Source organism: Alosa pseudoharengus, unplaced genomic scaffold, assembly GCF_046254945.1.
Source record: "Alosa pseudoharengus isolate Yale_2024_CS ecotype anadromous, Long Island Sound unplaced genomic scaffold, YU_APseudo_1.1 YU_APseudo_1.1_scf_17, whole genome shotgun sequence".
Taxonomy (NCBI): Eukaryota; Metazoa; Chordata; class Actinopteri; order Clupeiformes; family Clupeidae; genus Alosa; species Alosa pseudoharengus.
The window spans coordinates 27,586,482-27,610,481 of record NW_027468640.1 but is presented as its reverse complement, the minus strand read 5'-3'; the positions used below and the strand labels follow the sequence as shown (position 1 = coordinate 27,610,481).

Genomic DNA, 24,000 nt, shown 5'->3' with positions numbered 1-24,000 from the left:
TTGGTCGTCCTCTCTGTGTCTCTCATTTTGTATAACTGCACCTCTCTCTCTTTCTTTCTTTCTCTCTTTCACTCACTCACTCACTCACCTACTCACACACAACCTAGTTTTTGCTGGTGTGTTTATTTGTTTATCTGTGATTTGAGTTATTTGTTCCACTTCTCTTTGAAAATCCTAGCGCCAGTGAGCTGCTTTGAGCAGGAGATTAACACATTGCAAACCAACACATTCTATTGCTATCAGCTGTTGTTTTGATTCTCTCTCTCTCTCTCTCTCTCTCTCTCTCTCTTTCCCGCTCTCTCTCTCACTCTTTCTTTGTATTTCATGCAATGTTGTTTGATTGATCGGTCCACAGGGGCTTAAGAAAGACCCTCGCAGCAGGGACAAGAGAGTAGCCATCCGCTCGCCACGTCTCACTATCTCCTACCACGTGTTTTTTTTTATTAATTTCTCAGACTCTTTCTGTCCCTTAAGTGTTGTGGCTGTGGCTGGTGAAAGAAATATGTAACAAATCAGAGTAAGAAATAAATAATTGAAATAAAAGTCAGAAACCCAGCATGAAGTACATTTACCCTGAAAAGTTTCTCAGTTAAAAGGAAGCTCTACCACAAGATGAAAGAGATAAAAGACTGCCAGGGAAAATAGAGAGAGCAGGCCTTTCTATTCACTGGTCTAGAGTCTAGCTCGGGGTGGAACACATGACCAGCTGATCTTGTTTGAACTTTTGAAATGAAACTGAAAAAGTTTTATGCCTGAATGTCCATATACACCAATCACCTTCTGAGCATACTTGTTTTTCTTGATTCCTGTCACACACACACACACACACACACACACACACACACATACACACACCTTAGGTCTGCAACAGTAACGGAAACTGCCACTGCAACCGTGGTTGGGCACCCCCTTTCTGCGAGAAGCCAGGCCTGGGCGGCAGTGTGGACAGTGGGCCTGTCCAGTACGACAGTGAGTTTCTTTTTTTTTATTCCTCTCTCCCTCTCCTCCCTCCTTTTTTTAGCTCTCCAACCCCCCCACTTCCCAAACGGCTGATGAGCCCGTTTTTATGCTGATGTCTCAGCCTGCCACCTCTGAAGTGGTATTCAAGGAGGACTAGTTCCCTGTGAGCGCACGTTCCCTTTTCCCCCTCTCTGCTCTCCTTTCGCAGCATGACAGGAAATGCACCTTCCTGAAAGGTCATCTCTGCTCTTTCAGTCACCCCCCCCCCCCCCCGCCCCCCACACCCCACCTCCTGCTGAGTGGGCTGATTAAGGATTCGTAACCTTCGAAGTGCCAGCCTCTTAACTCGCTCTGAAATGCGTTTTTAAAATGGCAAGTTTCATGCTGCCGGTTCCAGCCAGTATGTCACATTCAATCAGCCCGGGAGAGAGAGAGAGAGAGAGGGGCCCAGCCCTCACAGGCCATTTGTACACCATTTCATGCCGCATCCACGAGCTAGTCCCCGCAGCCAACACTCTATAATATTACCATATCTTAATTAGCGAGATTTGTCGCAGGGACAACCGTGGACAATTTCCAGTTGTCAACAATTCAATTTGACACTAATGCAAAGTGGTCTCTATCAATGGGATCATCTCGGAGCCGTGAAATGCAGTTTATCTTTTCACAGCGGCGTGATACAATAGCGGGGCGGCTATATGAAATCGGCTTGTCACTTAGCTCCTCAGCAGTCGCGCTGCCTAACTCTCGCAGACAGACCCAGCTGCGCGTCTCATCACTCACCTGTCCGCGTGGAGTGGCGGTGGCATATTACTGGCGGCCGTCTCCACTCCACGCACCATATGCTAAAGTTACGCATGCCTCCTGCTGAGTTCTTTAGCCGGGAATCTTTTGTTATATTACATTACTGACATTTGAAATCAGTGCATCAGTGAGGCATTTCAAAGAGGAACTGTGTTTGGTGAATAACACAGGGATTTTTTTCTCTCTCTCTCTTGCTTGTCATCCTAATTTAGTTTATTTTTTTTCGGTTTCACGTCTTTGGAGAAAGTTATGACAGAACAAAAGAGATTTTGCTTGTTTTTTTTTTTCGGTGTCAGACATCGCTGCGTTCTTTTCATGTGTCTGTCACACTCCCCTCGTCGCTCTCCACCGATGCATAGACTTCTGTTTTTTTCTGGTATGGATGACTTCCAACACCAACCAAGCGTCCAAGCACAGCAGAGATCTGTTCTCCAAGGTTCCTGAAAACATAGCTGAACACTTGGACTGGTCTTTCAGTGTCGTAACACTTTTGCCACTGTTTACAGGTCAGCTGGGCTTGGTCATTGGGCTGCTCTTTGCCTTCCTGGTGCTACTCCCGGCCATTCTGATCTCCTTCTACTGCTTCAAGATCAAGAGCTCCTACTACCACAAGTGGCTTTCACAAAGAGAGAAGACCAAGGCCAGCAGGTATGGACTACAGATCCCTTGGAGGCTCTTTGTTCTGATATGTATGTCTGTATGTGATAGGCTGATAGTAAGTTTGCTCCAAAACTGTCCAGGTCATTTCAATGATTCATTCATTGAATTTCAATTTCAATGAGTCAGTGGACTAGGTTTGAACTTGCAAAAGTTGTGTGTCCTCTGAGTTTGTGTTTGTGTTATACTTTTTCTTGACTGTTTTTGGAGTGGTTGGGAAAGTTTTTGAGTGTTTTGTGAGGACAATTTAGTGTCTGGTAAACCCATAATCCAGCGTGGCAGGCACCTTGAGACCAGACTAATCTGTTTCAAGAGCGGGAGGCTGTAAAGGAAAAAAAACTCCCTGTAGATTTTCAGCTTGACCTTCACTTTTTGTATGTGTGTAAAAAACAAATAAAGAAATAAATACAAAGTGCTTGTGCTGTCCTCCGCAGACATGAGGCTTCCATGGAGAAGGGGAAGAATGGCCACTTGAATCCAGCCTTTCATCTGAAGGTCGTCGCACCTTCAAACAAGGGCACCAACCTTAAGGGGGTGAGTAAGGAGGACTTTTTTCTTGAACAATTAAACAAATGGCTTACGAAACAACTGATTATCCATGTGGCATTTCTGTTGTCACTAGTTTTCACAGCACCTCAAACCCCAGCCATAATGGCGGGTGGGGTTGTGGAGGAGGTTACGTACCACACTCATTCCATAAATATACTATACTGTGTATATATAGTATTGGCAAGGTGTGTGAAATAATACATTAATAATAGTACAATTTCTTTCTCTATTTGGTCTTTTTCTCCAGATTCCTCACACCAGCAAAGAAGTCCTTCCTCTCAGGCCAGGCCCCATGCCCAACGGCTCGCAGCCGGTCAACGTGGTGCGTCCACTGCGGCCAGCCCCGTCTCCGCGCCCCTCTCCCCGGGACATCAAGGGCCCGCGGTCGCACCTCCCCACCAGCAAGCCGCCCGCCGCACCCCCCAAGTCCCCCGCGCACACACACACCCACAAGCTCAGCCCGCCCAAGAAACCGCTGCCACTCAACCCCACACGCTCACCGCTGGTAAGGCCTCTCGCTCTCTGTGTCTGTATAGACCCTTTCAACAATAAAAACAAAAACAATGCTTGAACGTTCTATTTGGGTCCCAATCTACTTTCACTGCATTAAGATAACATATGGAATGTTAAAAAGGAAGTCTTGTGGGGCCAACTATGATGATGATAATGGAACTCTCTAGCAGGGGTGGACCCTGAAGAATAGATTAGAATAGAATAGCAGTATAGATTTTTTTTAATTTACCAGGATATTCCGGGGGGGAATATTCTATTCTACACAGTACAATTTTTGTAATCCAATTTTTTTATTGTAATTCAAGAAAGCCGATACAAAACAAACTGTATCTTGTGACGTTCTGAAATACAATAAATAATGAAACATAGAATCGATCAAATTATTTTAACAAACACACATACAACAAGCATAAACCACACAGCACATTGCTGTGAAATTTAGACAGATGAGGGTGAAACCTTTTTGTAAGGCCCGCAATTTCTAACTCCGTTGTTGTGTGTATGTCTAACCCACTATTGAAGCGCTGCACAGCGGGGCAGCACCTGCAACGAAATACCGTGGGGAGGGATTATTTTCAGAATTACCCGGGAAGACTTATTCTCTCCCGTCTTATTGATCATCGGGCGATGCGTTCTGCCTGTCACGGAGGGAGCTGCGACTCTCCTCAAATTTGATTGACTTCGATTGTGATCCTGCGCAGACAGCATGCACTGTTGTGGTTTTTTTTTCTTTCTTTCTTTTTTGACCTCCTCTCTTTCTTTCTTCCCCTGCGTTCTGGGCCGTTTTCGCTTGAATTCGCTTACTAATCAAAAACAAAGAGAGACGGTCTCGAGCATATAGGCGGGCGAAATTACATTTCGCAGCTTTGCGCGGCCCCTAAAATTGGATTAGCACCAACTTTTCTCACGTCGAGCGACGCCACAAATGCTATTTGTATTTTATTTCTGGTCCGTGCCGCAGCCAGTGTATTTTCACCTTCACAGTTCAGCATCCAGGGGAATTAGCTGGAGCTACTGTAGCCGTAATCAGGGATTAATTTGGATGAGGTTGGAGGAGTGGAGGTATAGGCTGCGTTGACACGAATGGAAAAGGGGATGGTGTCAGGCGTGTGGGATTGAGCTGCTATGTGGATGGTTAAGGTGATTCATTAAGGGCTCCAATTGGCACATACGTGTGATTTGAGAATGGAAAGCTAAGTGTGTTCTCAGTCTCGCTCTCTCCTTGGCTTTCTTCTGTGCCATCTCTGCTTTCACCCTCTCTTTCCCTCTCTCTCACTCTCTCTTTCCCTCTCTCTCACTCTCTCTTTCCCTCTCTCTCACTCTCTCTTTCTCTCTCTCGATATTGTGTGAGGGTGGGGAGGGTGCATGAGTAGTTTTTAATTATGAAGTGGAAAAGGGCCTGCTATTTTGGTCTTTTAGATTTGAGGATGCTATACATTTTGATCCGATAGGATGTCTGTATTGGATGTTGTATTGTGTTTCAATGGGGCTCTGATTTCATGGTTTGAAGATTGATTCAATAAATGGTTGTGTAAATGGTTTTTTTTAAACCTCTCTCTCTGTATCACTTTTCTCTCTCCCTCCCTCTCTCATTCTCTCTCTCTCTCTCTCGTTCTCTCTCTCTCTCTCTCCACCAGCTGGCGTCTGAGCTGCAGTCGCGCCACTCCCCGTCTCCTCCCCAGAGGCCCCTGCCACTCAGCCCTGCCCGGGCCACCCCTCCCAAGCCCTCCTCGGGCGGCCTGCTGGTCATGATGCCCCCCGCCGTGGGGCCCAAGCCCGTGGGCATGGTGACGGCCACGCCCCCTCTCAAAGCATTCAGGTGAGCCAGACAGACAGACACACAGACAGACAAACAATATGTGTGTATTTTTGCATTATATGCATTACATTTACATACATTTAGTCATGTAGCAAATGCTAACTCCAGAAATCTAACTAACAGATTAAAGCATACTACAGACAGAGCATGTTGCCTGTTAAATGGGTATCAAAACCATTGCATCTCAAACCCATGTTGGTAGGCCTTTAAATATCAAACCCATAATCAAACCCATTTTAGTAGGCCCTTCCTGTACAAGTTTGGCTAGAAATTTAAAAGAGGCCATTTTGGCTCAAGTCCTCATCAGGACTTTTTAAACAGACGCTGTGGTCCGATGTTTTCCCCCTCACTGTTTGGTGGTAATTACACATCATTAGAATAAGCTGTTTCTCATCAGCAAGTTGCCATGTCAACCAATTAATCATCAGTTGGTTTCGGCTCATTCATCAGGCAGTCATGACGCATTAAATTAATTGTCCATTACACCACTTCAATCCATCAGTCCCATTACCCAATCACTGGAATCATCTATTCTAAAGATATAGAAAGTGAGTTCAAAGGTCCTTTCTGCCTGCAGATAAATCATTCTAAGTACAGGCGTCTATACGATAAGACGAGTGATTCTCTACTGTAAAAATGCCTTGCACTGATTAACCGTAACTCAATTAGGCAGGTCAAAAGAGGAGCTTTTAAATTGCATTCTGTTTTAAGCCATCAGAGGCCACCGAGGTCAATTTATGTATTCAGTTACCCTGCTGTTGGACAAGGGCCAGTCTCAAGCACAGCTCTCATTTTTTTGTCCAGGCAGCACAAGTCCATCCAGTAGAAATGGAATGGGGGGGGGGGGGGGGGGGGGGTAGTTGAAGAAGTTCTCTGAAAGACTCGATCTTCGTTCTAAACTTTTCATGTCCATTCCATCAAGATTAAATGGGATATTTTTTACTTTCATTTCAGATCTGCGTCGTTTTAAGAACTCTCGACCAACCTCTGCATTTGCTGAATGTGTTCTTGTCAGTCACGTTTCATGTCTTCGCCGTAAATCTGGTCTTATCCCCAGTGGGAAACGGAATTCGTTTCCCAGGTCTTGCTATCTGGTCGATACAAGCTCTCTGTCTCCTTCAGGGGGATGCTCTGTAACTCATTCATCTGTGTATCCACTGGGTCAGCGGTTATTTTATGTCACCTGCCAGACAAAACCAGGGATAATGTAGTCCAACATGAAAATGCAGGACTTGCTGGAAGTAAAAAAAATCTGAGTTCAATTATATATTCAGTGCAGTAGGTTTTAGAATAAATGGTTGAATAAATTGTAGCGCATCGGGTTTGGAGCCCCTGTTTTTGCAACGTAATCCACCTGAAATCCAAAGCTGAAAATGACATCTCAAAAAGGCCCTCTTTTTATTTAAAAAAAATCCTTTGATCACGTTCCATAAACAAACCCAGCATAAACTAGTCGAGAGAATGTAAGGGGGTTTGGGGTGGGGGGGTAAAGAAAGAGAAATTACCTGGCCTGAACCTCCATATCATCTTATCTACAGTTGTTTACTGTTAAAGCTGCAAAGCCCGTGGAGCCTGTGAGGCACTCAGGCAAAGCTTAACGCGCAGGCTGATAATTCCACCCCGGCAGGTACCAGTCCTGCCGACATTGCAGGTGCCGCATCTTCTCTCTCTCATACACACACACACACACACACACACGTGGCAGCACCCGCCGAGCTCCTTAAGCTCTCCATCCGCTCCGCCACGGCAATCAATGCGGCAGGCCCGGCGTCATGGCGACTTAAGAGAATAAGACTCAGGCATCCGTCTTAAGCAGGGAAGGAGCGGTGGCTAATTAGGAGGGAGGCCATCGCGAGGGCAGTCCTGTTTGGTTGATGGTCTCCACTGCGCTGCCGGGATGCAGAACGTATAGATTGTTTTGTACCTAGCTGAGCTTTAGTGATCAAACGCTTCTGAGATTTCAAAAATCCCAAATTAATTGTTATTGAAACAAAAGACAGCATTTCTTCTACTAAACAAACGCTACAGATTCAGACACTATACATTGCAAATATGTGCTTTGAAAAAGTAACTGTCTCATCCCATGCCCATAGCAAAGGATATATTTAGTTGGTTTGAAAAAAAAAAAACGTTTGACGTTTGTTAACATATGTTAATCCATGGGACATAACTAGAGGCTATCCATTTCCCTAGTTATATTATCTTACTGTTTCTTCCTGCTCATTCTGTGGCGAGTGCGATTCACACATGATTCCATATTATTATTATTTAGTCACACTGTATGCCACTCCATTGGCAAGCCTGACCGTACAGATCCGAGTGTTCTTCTGGCTGGCAACAGAGGTGTCATAACCGGCAATTCACAATCCATCTGGAGAGCCACCTCCATGGGGCTGGAGTTATGGCCAAGGACGAAACGAGGGAAACTTTGAACCATTTGTCACAGCACATACACCCACATGCAGCAAAGCGTAACACACTGTTTGTCCCCCCCTTCCACCCCTCCACCACCTTTTCTCTTCCCCTCCCCTCCCCTCCCTTCCACAACTGTCTCTTTTTCAGACCCGTACCTGGAGCGAAACCAAACACAGCCTCATCGCCTTTCAGAAAATGACCCTGGTAGGAACTGAGCTCTGGAGTAGAGACTGCAGTCAGCCTTATTTGCACTAAAATAAAACATAAAGACCTTGTTTGGAGGCTGTTAAAAAACAAAAACAGGACAGGCTCACTGTCCAACAGGCATCCCTCCAGGAGAGGCAGAGTACTGGGGTCGAGTCGAGGCTCTGCAACCCACTTCCCTCCCCGCCACACGCTCCCAACGCTGACGACCCCACCGCGCTTGGCGAACGCGCCCGGCACATGACAAGACGCGGTTTTTGCACTCGGAAGACGCAGATGCAGAACTGAGACAACAAAATCAAAAAGTGTTTTTAGTTTCGAGGGTGGGGGGGGGGGGGTGGAGTGGTCATTTTACCAAAATCTTGATTCAATCGTCATTACGTTTACGTGTTTTGTGTATCAGTTTGTTTTTACTTGTTGTGTTTTTTTTTTTAAATAACTGTCTTGTTTACATTTGCTTTTTAATGTTTATGTATGATGTGCCAAAGACAGTTTTTGTTCAACTGTTCACTCATTTTTTTCCATGTGAATCTTCTCAAGTGTATGTTTGTTTTTCTTTGCATCCTTACATAAAACCCACTGTTTTTTTTTACCAAGACTGTACTCACTGTGTCTGTGCGTCGCCTCTCCCCATTTACTGAGGGAAAGTCTATCTGCATGAAACACACACACACTCAGGGCTCGCAGGTGCGTTGGGGAATCAGGCCTCGAGCCAGAGAGTGTTGCCAGGTTTTTATATCACCTGCAACACGGCTTGTGTGCAGCCCACAGCCCTTTTCAGGTTATATAGCAAGCACCGCTGGCCCGATTGAGTCACTTCACTTATGATTTTATAAGAAGCCATTTCAGACCCACCGCAGGTAAATGGTAGGCTGTCGGTTGTATAAGAAAAGGAGTCAATTTGTGTGGGTTTGTTCTAGGTAGGTGCTGACCACCCACCTGTGACATTGTGCGCGCAAAGATATCTCTGCATAGGCCGATACGGGGGATGTAAGACCAGCTAATCCTGCACTGCACACACAGACAGAGAGGCAGCGTTTGTCACGGTCTTTTAGTAGCTCCTACTCATCCTCCACTCTTCATCCACGTCCATACCTTTCAGGGAGCATCACTTCCTTTCTCTCATCTGGGGCCCAGGTGGTGGAGCCTGGGGTGTGCGTTCCACTGGAAGGGCTTTGCTGCACAGCTGTGCCTTACTTCTCCCATCTGTCAATCTGCATTAGCGTTGGCCATCCTGCCACCTTGTGGGTAATCTACCCACCTGCCCTTAAGCTATCATCAGACAAGGTCTGGTACACTAAAAGAAGACCCTCACATTTTAGTGAGCTCTTATCCAAGGGGACATAAGGGTGTAATGAAGCTGTACTTCCTGTTTGGTTGCTTTGTTCACAGGAACATGAACCACATCATCATCCTGACACTGCCAGCACCTTGCTGCACTGAAAGTCTATGGAACACAAATGAATAATGTCGGTTCAACATCATTGTCTCTCTCTGGAGTGAGCACACTGAAAACAGTCTCAAGGTTGCTGAGTAGTGATGGTTGAAAGAACGCTCTGAGAGCAGAATGAGTGTTTGCATAGGGGATCATGTTAAAGGGACTGGCACACGGAGATGAGCAGGAGCTGCAGCAGTAGCCACTGGGTGGACAGGATGAGGTCTAACTGCCACCTTCAAACGAAGGACGGCGATTTATGAATGAAATCATTTTTTTTTAAATGGAGGAAAAAATGCCCCTGCAGAACCATTCAGGGATACTGCCGGATTCTGGGACTTAATTTCCAAAATGGAATGGACATTAAGGACCCCTGAAGATGGGCAATCGGCAGTTCAATTCCAATTTCTAATGCCCCGTCGAAATACCGCTGTGAGCAACAAATGAAGTGTAATTTCAGATACAGCTTTAATCACGACTGTAACTGTTATTTCAGCGATTCTCTATTAAGGTGAAAGGTAGGTGGTAGCGGTCACTGGGTTGCGGTCGGGCTTAGAGCAGGCGAGATGCGAAATGAGTGTGGTGGTGGTGAGCAGAGCAGTGGTGGGGAATTAGAACTGGGACACCGGCGTCTCCCACTCTGATAGTTATCTCGGTCGTAGTAAATCCTCTTTGGCCGCGGGCGTGAGCAGCATTCAGTGGAGTCCTGCACCGAGCGTGGGCAGGGAAAGGCAGCACTTTGTCAAGGTCAGAGTCTCATGCACTTCCTCTAGCCATGGGAGTAGAAAGCTGGGGGTGACCGGTCACTGAAACATCCAGGGCAGTGCTGCAGGACAGGGGCACTGGAACGTGCCAGGTACCAGACCTAAAGATCTTTGACATTTAGACAGGAGATGTTTTTTTAATTGGGCCTGCAATGTTTTGCTATTGCACCTGCTTCCAGCCTCGGTCACCTTTAAGGGGGTCTCATCAAAGGTGCAGGTAAGAACTCTTCTGAAGGACAACTGTCCTTGGGATTTGGCCAGTTATGTCGACAATAAATAAATGGTTGTTGTTTTTTCGGACTGTGTGAAGCGATGTGTTGCCTTGCATTGTCTCCAAACCTGTCAGCTATCGCTATCCACCAGGCCTCTAACTCATGCTTTTAAGCACCACTATAAGGGATGGAGTTGACGGTCTTGCCATTGCTGGATAAACTATTTCATGTTCAATTCATCAACAGTAGGCTACAGACTCCTCTAAAGTTTTTCAAGACTATGGGCCCTCTGGGTTATCTTTATTGTGCAGCCCACCTGAAGAAAAGAAAAATGAGCTGTTTGTTAGGTGCCTAGTCCAAACCCCTCTTTTCAGTCATAACCATAAAGAAATATATATTTTTTTTTAAACTGAGTTATGTTAGCAAATAGGCCTAATATGATTTCTTTACCAACTCTGTGATAGCCTGTGCTCTAATGTGGCCATAAAACGATAGTTTGGATGAAGAAGACAGAGATAGGCTACTACGCATAGCTGTATCAGCTGGCCAAACCTCAATCCTGCAGTTTTTCACTCCGAAATGGATTTCGGTCCACTGGAAATGAGATATGTGCGACCCGCATATACTCATCCCAGAGGAGTAATGTATTTGGAGAGCAGCCGGACGAGGTTCGACGGGAAGCGGGGCTTCGGGCCGCCTGGAGGAATGGGACTCGTGGGGGAGATTTATTGACGTCGACGTTTTCTAAGCTATTACCAGCGCGCCCAAACAACCCTCGCGGCTCCATACCGCGCCGATCGGATGGCGTGATCTAAATGAAATGCAGTTGGTTTTCCCCGTGAAGTTCGACATAAATCACAGTTGCCTATCTCTCTCTCTCTCTCTCGCTCTCTTTCATACACAAACAAACACATACACACACACACACACACACACTCAGACATTAAAGTCGATAACAATTATGATTGAAGTCCTTCGAGACCTTCCTGCAAGGCCTATATTCGTTGCTAGTGAATATGAACCTATTCCAATTGGCAAAAAATAGCAGCTAATTAAATTCCTTCTTAATTATGCTGTCAATCCTATAGGCTACACACCTCATGCAACATGACAGGAAATCAGAACCCAAGAGTGCTGTAAGGCGTGTTCTTGAGATAATTAAGATGGCGCACCGTTGATTTTTGATTACTTAAGTTTGAATTAGGCCTATGTTAAGTTTGAAGCTGTAGGGAACTAAATGGAAGCAGGCATTTTTTGTGCAGGCGTCGAGTAGATCATGTCAAACCGTTACATGAATCTGTTTCGCACCAAGGCCTTGGTAAGTAGATTCTCAAATGCAAAAGTGACTATAGTTTGATTATATGCCAAACATTGCCACCTATTGGTTTAACTTCAGGCTAGACTAAACTGAAACCTATTCCTGTGGTAGCTGTCATGCCACAGGTTTTAGACTGCTGCAGGATATGTTTGGAGCATAATGTGGACTAAGCTATTTTCCAAGAACAGAGGCAGTTTGTTGAAGCATTGTGTATCTGACTGCAAATAAAAGATGAAAATAAAAAATATTAGTTCATGAAGCAAGAGAGTGAGATTTAATTGGCTTTGCTTGCCAGCAAATATTTGTTTTTTGCTTTAAGCCTGTTGGATTGCACGCATGTGACGGGTGACATGGTTTTAACAATGGTTTCATATGAAAATGACTGATGGTGTGAATCTCTCCAAATATTTTTACAAGGCATTGCACAAAATAAGCACCAAAAAAATGAAATTGTACGATTCCTATTGTTTAACTGAAGGCAAGCATTAGATGCATGTACAAAGGAAGATACATTTTGTTGTTTCGAAAGATCAGATTGCATGAAAACATCTCCCCAAAAGAAGACGCATGCTTTACTCTCAATTATAACTTAAAAAGTGCTTATGTATCATAATTGTGTAATTACCTGGTGCTGTGAGTTTGCAAATGAATTATGAACATTCCCATTATACTTTCTTTTCATGTGAACTGCCTCAGGAAGGGAGAGTAGTGGAAGGTCACCTTCGTCACGTGATCAGTAGATCGGAACACTCAAGCAGGTCTTCCAGACTACCTTGTGTGTGCATCTAATGACTCCCGTGGCTGAAGAATAACTTGGCATGCATAGGCCTTTATGTTTGTGAAGAGGGGTTTATTTGTCATGAAGTACTGTTAAGGTGCCCAGTATCTAGACACAAAAAATGGAGAAAAGTGTTGTACAGTGTATGCTGGCTCCTTATGCAGATGATGTTTCGTCCTTCAGGCCTTCTTCAAGATCAGCAATAGCCGGACAGATGCTATTATGTAGACCAATGCTATAACATACTGTACCTAATGATGATAAGACAATCAAACTCCCCCAAAAGGCTGAGGGAAAAAATCATCAAGATCAGAGCCTGTGTGTTTGTCTGTGAGTGTGTGCGTGTGTGTGTGTGTGCGTGTGTACAAACTTGTATGCCATTGTACCAGTGTGTGTGCGTGTGTGCGCACCCATTTGCAATATATGTAAGTGTATGTGTATTTGAGTGTGTATGTGTGTGTGTGTGTGTGTGTGTGTGTGTGTGTGTGAATGAGTGAGTGTATGCATTTGTGTGTCTGTGTGTGTTCCTCTGTGTGTGTGTGTGTGTGTGTGTGTGTGTGTGTGTGTGTGTGTGTGCGTGTGTGTGTGTGTGTGTACACTATATGCGCACCCAAACTGATTTAATACACAGATACAAATGTCCAGAATCCAGAATGTGTTATCATAGGGGTCCAAGCAGTTTTTGAAATGTGTGAGTTGCAGCGCCCCCTATGAACTGAATTGCATGAAATTGCACAGAGACCTATTTTTTAAAGTCCATATTCTGTGATCAGCATATCAGGACAATCCTTGATGTGCGTTCCTTTTCGATTACATACATATGTAGACAACCATTTATTATTAACATAGGTCTATAAGATGAGACAATAAAAGTGTTCAGTCAGCAGAAGCAAGTCACCATGAGGATTTGAATGTGTGCGTCACACTCAATCAGCCAGGCAGTCTGAAGTGCTGCGTCTGAATTTAATCGCTTTATTATTTTTTTTAACACAGAGAAAGAGTCCTTTTCCCAACTGTCTCTCCGGCTTTGCAGACCTGGCAGGTTCAGGCTGGGTCTCCGTTTGGCTGCTTTTAATTAAATTGCGTCTTCAACTCCGTCGACTTCGTCTCGTCTCCGTCAGCGTGAGATGGATGTGAGATTAATTATTAGTGGAGAGCGGGAATAGAAGGCAGAGAATGGGATCGCTGCTACAGGTGCCAGAGGGGTTGAGTGCGGATGTGGAAAAAGAGAGAAATCAGCACCCGCCGCCCGGTCCGGTGGAGAAGCGATTGGATTGGAGCGCTCATCTGCCTGAGGAAATTGTTCGCTAGCCTACTTCAGAGAAATTCATGTTGAACTTGGGACAGATGGAACAGATGATGGCTACATCGGACCTGAAATGTCCTCCCCGCACTTGTGTGTGAATAGGACAGTTATGGTTCTACCTCACATTTTGTCAAGTATAATTACCTAGCTGGTATAGCATCCCAACAAGGACCTGCCAACATCAGGGGGCAATTGTCTGACCTGTTGGTGAGAAAGGAGAAAATCTGGCATACAATATCCATGGCACACAATGTCTTCAGAACCAACACTTAACACCAACACTAGGGAGAGACATTTTCTCTTCAGTGGTAGAATAGCAATAAGGCTTTTCAAAGAGCACTTTCAGGTGGTCCCCACATCCCCTACCTGCTGAGAGCTGCCACTCAGGTTTAGTGGATGTCAACAACTGCTCTTTTGTTAAAATGCATTAACAGGTCAGATCCTCCTTTCAACACACAAGACAGCTGATTGCTTTTAAAAGTCTTTATGTTCAAGAAAAGTGTGTGTTTGTCAATGGTATAACAGTATTCTTAATAGTATTCTTAAAACGGTGTAGTGCAGGCCTCCACAAATGGTAGATAGTGTAATGTTTGTGTGTGTGTGTGTGTGTGTGTGTTGTAGTATTATTGTGATAAAAAGTACATTGACAACATGCTGAGATGGTATCTGTTAACTCAAACAGTACCTGCCACAGAGAGCAGATGGAATAGATGCTGAATTGCCCAAAAGTTACACCTGCTACACCATATAATGGATGGCATTAAGAAAGTGAGCCTGCAGGTCTAGACGTTGGTGACAATCTGACAGACACAGCAGGAGATCATTCAGCGCAGATGATCAGATTGCTCACTATTGGACCAAAAATGGCTGAAATTGAAAAGGCATTGAGACGGTCCATCCCTCACAGTGGGGGGTGGTATTCAGTCATTTATCACAGCCATCAAATGTACAGAATGTGGGTTTCACCGGTAATTGTAGTGATACATCAGCTGTAGCTTGGCAACAAAAGATTGGACTCCAGAGAGTTTTTGTAATGACTTTCAGGAAATACACACTTTTAAAAAATGAGCAACAATAAAAGGCAGTTTCATTTCAAAGATCTCTCTCACAAACACACACACTCTCTCTCACTCACTCTCTCTCTCTCTCTTTTAAAGAAACAGCCGAAGAACACCCAGAGAACGAAACACTTTACCATTTCCAGCCTGTCTGAAAGTGAGTTTAGCCTATGGTAGCCTATAGCCACTCTGTGAAGTGTTTTTCAGTTGTGGCATTCCACCTTTACTCCTGTGCTTTGACTATCTCTAGGTAGACAAGGTAACAAAACATGCTCTGCATCACAAACGACTTGAGCATCACCTCATTAAAGAGACATAAGACCTTATTGCCTGATCAAAAAAGCATCCCTGACTGCTGGAAGCCAGACAGGAAATCACCAATGTATGCAAACACATCGAGCACCACTGGGGCAGCAAGACTGGAATAGACTGTTGAGAGTGGCCTATACACCATTAAAACCTGGCCGTCTGAGCATTCCATGATAATGAATTGCCTTTGGCTCACTGAAGGCATGAGACGGCGGTCAATCATCAGCGCTGTTTAATTATTGACCTGCCCATGAGCGCAGGGTGATGATAATTGCCTGACCAGGGTCATCACACAAAGATCAGATGTCCGCTGCATGGCAGATCTGAAAGTAAAAATACAGGTTCAGGACATCAGGAATGCCGTGCAGAAAAACTGGCGAGTGAGAACACTGTCCTATTGGGAGTCAGTTTGACGCTGCAAATGTGCAGAAATTGTGTCCATAATTGGCTTATGAGAATGGAATGTGCATATATGCCGGTAAGAGGCTTTTGTGAGAGGAATTGTCAAGCCATTAAAGCATATCTTTAATGCAGACGATATAGTCATTTAATGGTTGACTTGACACTCATGTCTGATTTTGGATTAACTTTTCAATTAAACAGGCACATCAGGTAGACTAAAATCACCACAAATGATGTTTTGTTCTTTCTACTGTCAGTGTTTAGGGAGTTAGTATCTTGTATCTTGGCCATGCTAATTGGAAATAAAAGAAGATTTATGTGTAATAAAACTGTATGGGTCTCTGTATTCCCGAATGAGTCTGGTGGTAGTGTGTTTCACAGACCTGGCTGCTGTGATGGTCTGCCCACAATTACTGTGTTGAGTGTGACTCCGAGACCGCCGTGAGATTGTCTCCCATGGCACGGGCTTAACGTCACTGAGGCAGAAATCCCATTTGCTGGAATATGATTGTGACACTGAATGAGAATGGAGTTAGGGGTTGGAGGACAGTGGTCAGCCCCAACCATGCCACACACACACACACAAACACACACACAGACAGTGGAAACCCCTCTCTTTAGAAGACCCAGGCCCTCTTTATAATAAATGGGGTTGTGCGCTCCGTGTCTTGTTCCTGTGTGAGAGAATGATGGTGTTGAGGGTGGTTGTGTATAAAGATGCTGATGTCCCATGAGCCTGGTGTCTATAATATATCTTCTGTTCACCTTTGTCCCTGGACCTTGGGCCAGTTGGAAGCCTGTGGAACAAGTGGCAGAACCCAACCACATGTGGTTCATCAAATACCACATTTACCCCTTGGCATATATGAACCCAACGGGGTCGCAGGTTTGATCCCGGCCTGTGGCCATCTCCTGATCCCATCCCTCTCTTCCCCTATCTGCCCCCTCTAAAAGGTCTAAAACTGAAACCCTGATTATAGACTGCCAAGCGTATAGGTCATGCATGATCTGGTTAGACACAGGTCCTTATTGGATCTCCCTGACCCCAAATTGACTCCAAGGAATTATAACCCAACCACAAATCTGTATCACTGCATTTCGATCTGATCTGCCAAAATGCAGCGATAAGAACCATAAATCCACCTTTTTTATAATCTTCTTTAAAATCACACTTTCAATAAGCACACTTTTAAAGTCACCGACTAAGTCTAAAGATTATTATTCCTGTAAAGCACTCTGGGCCAGCAGCCACTATGAATTGGAGATGTGGCCTCACAGAAGAGTGCACTTTAATCAGTTCAATGGTTTCTGGAGGAAGGCCGTGAGGATTTTTCCCTTTCTTGCAGAAGGCAACATAACTGATTTGCTTTGCCCTCATCTTTTTTAACGAAGGCCCTGTGCAGAGAATCGTGGCTTGAACAAAAACAACAGATAAACATTTATCCATGGAGGATCATGAGCAAGTTCAAGCATGTATCACACACTTTTTTGTTTGTGACTTGTCTTGTATCGAGCTATGGAAATGTGAAGCCATAAGAAAACATCTTTATTCATATAGCAGGTCTGCCAGAGGGGAACAGATTAATCAATGTAAAGATTACTGCAACACTTCTAATTTCTCAGCCTTTCTGGGAAACCAAAAGGCCACCTCAAACAATCTACAGGGTATCAGAGCCAGATGAAACCATTCACAGACAGTCACATGAACTAACAGGCTAATTACTTGTAAGCGTGTTTTTTACAGGTAATCTACATGGAGGCAACATTTGCCTATTTAATTATCTGGAGAGAGGAACTATGCTTTACTGTTTGTGTAAGGCAAAAATGTGTTGACCAATACCAATTTTGTGCCATGGTTTATGACAGCTGCTGGTGTCCACTGACCAGTGAAGGGTTTAATGTGTCAGTGATATCAGGGTGGAGGCATAATGAACTTAAATCAGCAGTCACTGTGACCTGGAGTTTAGTGTAACTCACAAGGACACGTCGTTAGCAATGTTTATGAGCAGCCCATGTGGGAGCTGCCATCGCTTATTGAATGGAAGACATACAATGTCTGCTTGCTGTCATTATTGCAACCAGTCAAGAATAATTATCCAAACAAAACTAATTAAGCTTGCAGCCATGGACCTCATCATTTAATAACTAATTAATTTGACGTCAAAGAAAACGGGCGGGGGGAGCAATGTTTCTAGTAGATCATTTCTAGTTTCTTACTTGACTGGTTTGGTTTATTTTCCACCAGAGAAGTTTCTGTTATCTAATGAGAAACTTCGAACTTCAGTTAAATTTGTGCCCATCTAAGCCGTTAACAGATGATGGTTTTGTCGAAACACCTACACACAATCTCCATGATATTAATTTCCTGTTTATTTGTTGAAGCATAGTCCTTCCTGCTGTCTTACACTGGAGGAAAAAAATCACTGTAACCTACTCAGATAAGGTGCATCAGAAATGTAGCTAAATGTGTCAAGGAAATGAACAAATAAGCTTTTCAAAACACTGTTTTATTATTTTACGGTCTGGAGACTTTCTGATAAATGCAATACTGACAAACAAGCTATGGAAAAACATCTGTGAATGTATTCAGTCTTACTCTATTTTATGTAAGCCTATTCAGTCTAGAGGTCCAGTCCTGAGTGCTTTGTTTACCACCTGTTGCTGTCTAAAGGAGTTTGTTGAAAACCAGTGCACACATAACTGCTGCTCAGAGAAAATCTTGTTTCACTCGTCTTATATAAGCCATGTATATACAATACAGTGTAATACTTATGAAATAACTGAAAATAAGGAATGCACAGGTGGTACTGTATATTTAATTAATTTAAAGAATGGTTCATTTCTTTGCCATATTAGGAGGCGCTGCCATTATTTTGGGCCGGCGTTTGGATGGGCAACCCAGTGGGGTCCTGACGGGATGACCGCCGGGTGCCTGACACGGGCAAGTCCACCAGGGCCTGGACCGTCTGAGCAATCCGGATCAGACCCTCGTCTTCCAGGATGAGTTGGGCTGGACAGAGAGCATCCTGCAGTGTGTGAAAGAAAAGGCCACACATGTTAAAATAACAACAACACATGCTCACACACACACACTAACAAGTATGCACCCAGAATGTCATACTGAAATGTGTGATGCAGACATATACATGCAATGATTTAGGCTACTCATGCATTCTTCCTAAACACCAAAGCTCATGTATATGCAAACCACAAATCACAACTGAGCACAGATCAGTCAAGCAGCTACCCTCTCTTGACTCCCAAAAAGCTGCTAAAATCTCAGCTCAAGTAAAATTATGCATGAATCTAATTATCTGCTTTTTACTCACAACACCAGTCTCCTGCAGCATGCAGAGTTAGTCACTCCAAAAATTCAGTCAAACATGCACCACATAGTGTTTATTTGCACTCGTCGAGCCCCACCTTCAGAAAAGGATACTTACCATTCCTGACAAAGCAGTCATCAAAACCAGATATTTACTCCTTGGCATCGGATATGAAACCGAGACAAACATCAGCAAACGCGGAGGACAGATCTATTTCTGTGGTGCGATGTTGAAATGCCAGCCAGGGTAATGGACCTGGCTTGTTTTTGCTGATTGCGGTGATATGCAAGAGAAGCACTTTTCAGAAGGCAGAAAAGCTGCATAGCAGAGAGAGAGAGAGAGAGAGAGAGAGCGCAGCACATTAAGGGCAACATGGCAAATGGCTCCATCATCCTCTCATCTAAAAGGGCTCTATTTGGATATGAATATTTAATTTTTACGCCCATCCCAACAGAACTGTTTGGAGGGGATGCAGCCATCTGCTTGGCAGGCAACAAACGTCAGATGGACAATACACATGATAACAAAGACACAAGCAGCACACAGCAAAGTATGGTCAAAGATTTTTCAGGTTTTTAATAAATTTCTTTACAGAAAGAGAAACAAATTATATATATTTATATTCATATAAACTCATATTTAACGTTTCATTAAATACAATGCTATAGTATAAATACTACATACAACAGAGTCCCCATTTTTGCCCCCCAAAGAAACAGTCCGTCTCTAAACCAGTGAAATTGGGTTTTTTCTCACCATTTACAATTTAAAAAAATATACAATTTGGTTTGGAGACATTATCATCAAAAAAGCAGGACTAGAAAAGTGGCTAAATTTGTAATTTTTGTAACAGACATGGTATGAAGTCACCATAGTGGTTCCTGGGGGGGCCCCAACATTCCTGGAAATTCTACCCAAAAGCTTATGAAACAGCTCCCTTAAAATTTGCCTACCTCCTCTGTCCTGGGTACCCCTACTCACCTGCCCCCTAAAAAAAAATTACCCCCATTAATAGCAAGGGCAGATTTTCAAGTACTTTCACATACAGGGTCTAATGAATGTAATTCAGAAATTGTGGTTAAAAATCTTACCAAAAAAAGCAGTATTTTCACATTGCAAAAATATCACCCTCTCTTTGAACTGCTTCACAAGACCACATGCTTCTAGGCTATCTGTTGTTTAAGATGCTGGTAAAAAATAGTTTATGAGGGGTTGTGACCAGACACGGTTGTAGTGTTAAGATGTGCCGCCCTGCACCTTCCCACCCATTCATCTCCCCCTCGTCTCTCTATCTTTTGATCTCCTTCTGCCACTTTTCCTCACAGTCACAGACATTTACCCCTCACTTCAGTATGGACTCCCCACTGCTGAACTTTCACAGACTACGGACATGTCTGACAACCACAGCGCACACGTGTTCCAAAAGCACAGAAGAGCCCGAGCACAGCGCTGACCAACGCAGAGAGGCCTCATGATGCATACAAACAACAAAGACAAAACTGCACTTAGCTTACTAAGAATATCCACCATCACATAGCAGCAGTGCCTGCTGGGTAAGGTTGTGTGAGTTCACCAAATGACATGACTTTTTAATCTCCCCTATCTTTCCATCTAGTCTGCAGAGCCATAGTAAACAGAGCTATTCAATCAGGTATGATTAGCCTAACGCTATACTGTTCACATTAGAACAATAAGGTATGATAGCCTAATGCTACTGTTCACATTAGAACGTGTAATAGGCTACTACATGAGGCCTCTGCTTTGGCCAAGCACCGACTCAGAACTCTTCAAAAAGGCATTTGTACACTTCAATAAATAAAAAAAATAACTCAACAATAACTTAATCCAATGTGTACACGTATAGACAGAACAAGCTCATAATGCTCACTCGAACAACCAAAAAGAACAAGTAAGTAACAACTCACTACAAGCTTAGAGATAACGTTTCAGTACCATGACGTTTAAAAAAAAAAAATAATAATAAGGAAAGCAGTGGTGCAACACTGTCACCTGTTGGCCACAGTCGGCGTAACAGAGGAAGCATAGCAACGAATGCAAACGAACAGCATGAAAACGGATCATATCACGCGGGCAGAGGCACGTAAGTTTGTGAGCAGTAAACAGTCCACGCAGAAAAAACAATCATACAACTATTTTAGCCCTTTCTGCAAAACTGACATAACATAGGTGATTAAGAAAAATATATATATTTTAGTGTCATTTAAATGCGTGTCAGGCTCCTTTCCACATGTTAAACCGTATCTAATTCATGCCCTGTACTCCAATTTGCATACTTCTGTACTTATAATACCTAATCTAATATGAGTTAGTCATATTAGGTATTGTTAGAACAGAAGTGTGCGAATTGGAACACAGAAATGGTGTTTGGTTCCAGGCTAATTTGGTCGGATCTAAGGCAGCATTATGGGAAAGCCCTTGAAAGATACATCGTAACATTACATTATAAACCCTGTTTACATCACGTTTTCTCCTTAACAGTTCTCAAGCATAGTGTTATTTTGTGACAAGTGAAAAAAGTTATTATGTATACCAATGAGACAGACAGCTGTATGGCTAGGGTACTGTATTTGTGCCTTGGTCGTTTAGTGTTTTTCTGTAATATTATTGTACATATTTTCCTTGTTTTGGTTCTGGGGAAAGGGGGTTATACGGACAGACACAGTCTCTCAGACAATAAGACATCCTGCTGAACTTCCTGTTGAAGGACGGTGCTACGATAGACAGGCTAGTTCGGGACAATGAGATATCGCATGTTAAAGAGCTGTCATAGGTCGACGTCCAGGAGGTGGCTGGAGAGATTAGCCAAGTACAGGGGAGGGACAGTCCCATCAGTTCATGTCTATAAATTACATTCTCTATAGAGATCAGTATCTACAATACTGTGTGTGTGTGTGTGTGTGTGTGTGTGTGTGTGTGTGTGTGGCTGGCCACAACATGGGGGCTGTGCAGACATGTGTCCATATGATGTGCTGATATACAAAGCGAAGCTTGTGCTGTTCAAGCATGTGCATAACTGTGTGTGTGTGTGTGTGTGTTCTTGGCCCAGTTGGGAGCAGAGGCCAGCTGACCAGATCATTGGTAAGAATGCACTTTTTCTCACGCGGCATAACTCTCCTAACAGCTGGCTATTCTCACACGCAAGTGTGTTTTACTGTGCAGTTTTTTTAAGCAAGCATCAACACTGACACACAGACACAGACACACACACACACACACACACTCAGAGTATACACAGCTGTGATTGTGTGTATGTACATAAATCTTCCTTAGCCAATGACAAGCATGACAGTTTACTTTTGCAGCATTTGCGATAGCCCATGGTGTGTCTCCACACACACACACACACACACACACACACACACACACACACACACACACACACACACACACACACACACACACACACACACACACACACACACACACACACACACACACACACACACACACACACACACACACACACACTAGGCGGTGAGGTGGCAGTAGAGGGCATAGAGCAGGGCCATGGCGAGGCAGTAGAAGAGCAGGAAGCCGCTGGGGAGCTGTAGGGGCGTGGCCTGGGAGGTGGGGGAGGTGGGGCATACGGATGAGGGATTGGCTTTCTCTTTATGATCCGCCTCCGACTCCACCCCCTCCACGGCCAGCAAGGCCCGCACGGTACGCATGACGGCGGGCAGCCGACAGCACAGAACATCGGACGCTATACACACCTCCGCCTAGAAGAGAGAGAGAGGGGGGGAGAGAAAGAGAGAAGGAAGTAACGAGAAAAAAAGAGAGGAAAAGACAATATAATGATGGAATGGGAGAAAGAAAATAAAGGGATGGAAACAGGGCAGGGTATGGAAGTAGAGAAAATAGAGGAAGGACAGCAAGTAGACAGCACAGGTGTACACACGAGACGTGGCAACACATATAAAGAAAGAAAGAAAGAAATGTGGAGTGGTGAGGGGGTTAAAAAGAGGGATTTGTAGAAAGGGTGAGAAGGAAAATCAAAGCACAAATGAAAAACAAAGACCACATTAACTCAAAGCACATAACAACCTGACAACACACAAATAATGAGCCTTCAGCTGAGTACCAAACAACAGCTCGCACATATGACAAACAGATCAAATGTGAGAGGACTCAGTAGTCCAATGGACAGAGAGAGAGAGAAAGAGACAGAGAGAGAGAGAGCGAGAAAGAATAATCAATAAAAGGCTAGAGAAAGAAATTCAAGTACCTCTGGGACTCCTAGTCTGCGGCAGGCAGCAATGAAGTTCTCCACGTTGAGACGACACTTGGCAGCGCTCAGTTTGGGCTGAAGGGAGGGTTAGGAAGGTCAAAGGTCAAACGATATGCCCAGGGAACATTCAATGTGTTAGAGTCCAAGACTTTTGTTCATAATTGTGCATGGAAAAACCTTTTCCTAACAGTTACAAATTGAAGCCAGGGAGGGCTGTGATGGCCCAGGAGAGTGTGAGGTAAAGTGATTGGCTGCTCACCACTGCAGGGGAGGGGATGTGGATGATTGACACGGCGCGCGGCCGCACGTGATTGACCAGCTGGCAGAGGATGGTGCCGTTGGACAGGGCCTCCCCGAGGTCTTCAGGAAGAGTGATCTTCAACTTGGACTCCAGTGTCTGAGAAGAGAGAGAGAGAGAGAGAGAGAGAGAGAGAGAGAGAGAGAGAGAGAGAGAGAGTGAGAAAGGAAACGAAGGGAGAAGGTAAGGAGAACAAAACAATGGAGAGAATAGCACAGGAGATGTGGAGGGAAAGGACAGACCATGAGAGGAGAGGAAAAGAGGAGAGAGCAGGAGAGAGGAGGGTAGAGTGCAGGGCCGGAGTGGGGCCACTTTTCAGCCCGGGAGTTTCAGGCCCAAGACCGGCCCACTTTTTTAGTGGTGGTGGAAGTTGGATGAATAAGGCAACATTTCAGCTCTTACTATCCTGTAGTTTTTATTAGGCCTATAGGCTACCGTACCAATATTCCACTATTCCACAAGGATAAGTTGATAAGTTAACAAAAACAGGAAGGAAGAAATACAGTAAAGCATTTGAAATGTATCCCACAATTCCACTAAGAGGCCTATTGAATTATTGTTTACATGCTTTTTCTGCATGGGTCAGCTATCATGTTGTTGTTTGGTGATTTGCTCCTTTACTAC

The 24,000-nt window shown here is 44.2% G+C and overlaps 2 protein-coding genes across 4 annotated transcripts in view; one reads left to right on the top strand and one right to left on the bottom strand.

Moving 5' to 3' along the window:
* Positions 1-8,517, top strand: part of adam19a (ADAM metallopeptidase domain 19a) — a 110,176-nt gene extending 101,659 nt beyond the window's left edge. The window contains exons 18-23 of the mRNA XM_076289185.1: positions 861-969; positions 2,271-2,412; positions 2,856-2,955; positions 3,218-3,475; positions 5,121-5,302; positions 7,865-8,517. Coding sequence (XP_076145300.1) covers positions 861-969; positions 2,271-2,412; positions 2,856-2,955; positions 3,218-3,475; positions 5,121-5,302; positions 7,865-7,916 — 843 coding nt within the window. The 3' untranslated portion in view covers positions 7,917-8,517. The remainder of the gene's footprint in view (positions 1-860; positions 970-2,270; positions 2,413-2,855; positions 2,956-3,217; positions 3,476-5,120; positions 5,303-7,864) is intronic.
* Positions 8,518-17,991: 9,474 nt separating this feature from the next.
* Positions 17,992-24,000, bottom strand: part of lrch4 (leucine-rich repeats and calponin homology (CH) domain containing 4) — a 51,411-nt gene continuing 45,402 nt past the window's right edge. For 2 of the 3 annotated variants that reach the window (XM_076289181.1, XM_076289182.1), the window contains 3 exons: positions 23,338-23,475; positions 23,076-23,153; positions 19,381-22,569 (listed from right to left, as the gene is read on the bottom strand). In XM_076289181.1, the coding sequence (XP_076145296.1) occupies positions 22,318-22,569; positions 23,076-23,153; positions 23,338-23,475 (468 nt within the window). In that variant the 3' untranslated portion in view covers positions 19,381-22,317. Of the gene's footprint in view, positions 18,530-19,380; positions 22,570-23,075; positions 23,154-23,337; positions 23,476-24,000 lie in introns of those variants that run through there. The other variant, XM_076289183.1, reaches the window with a different exon arrangement.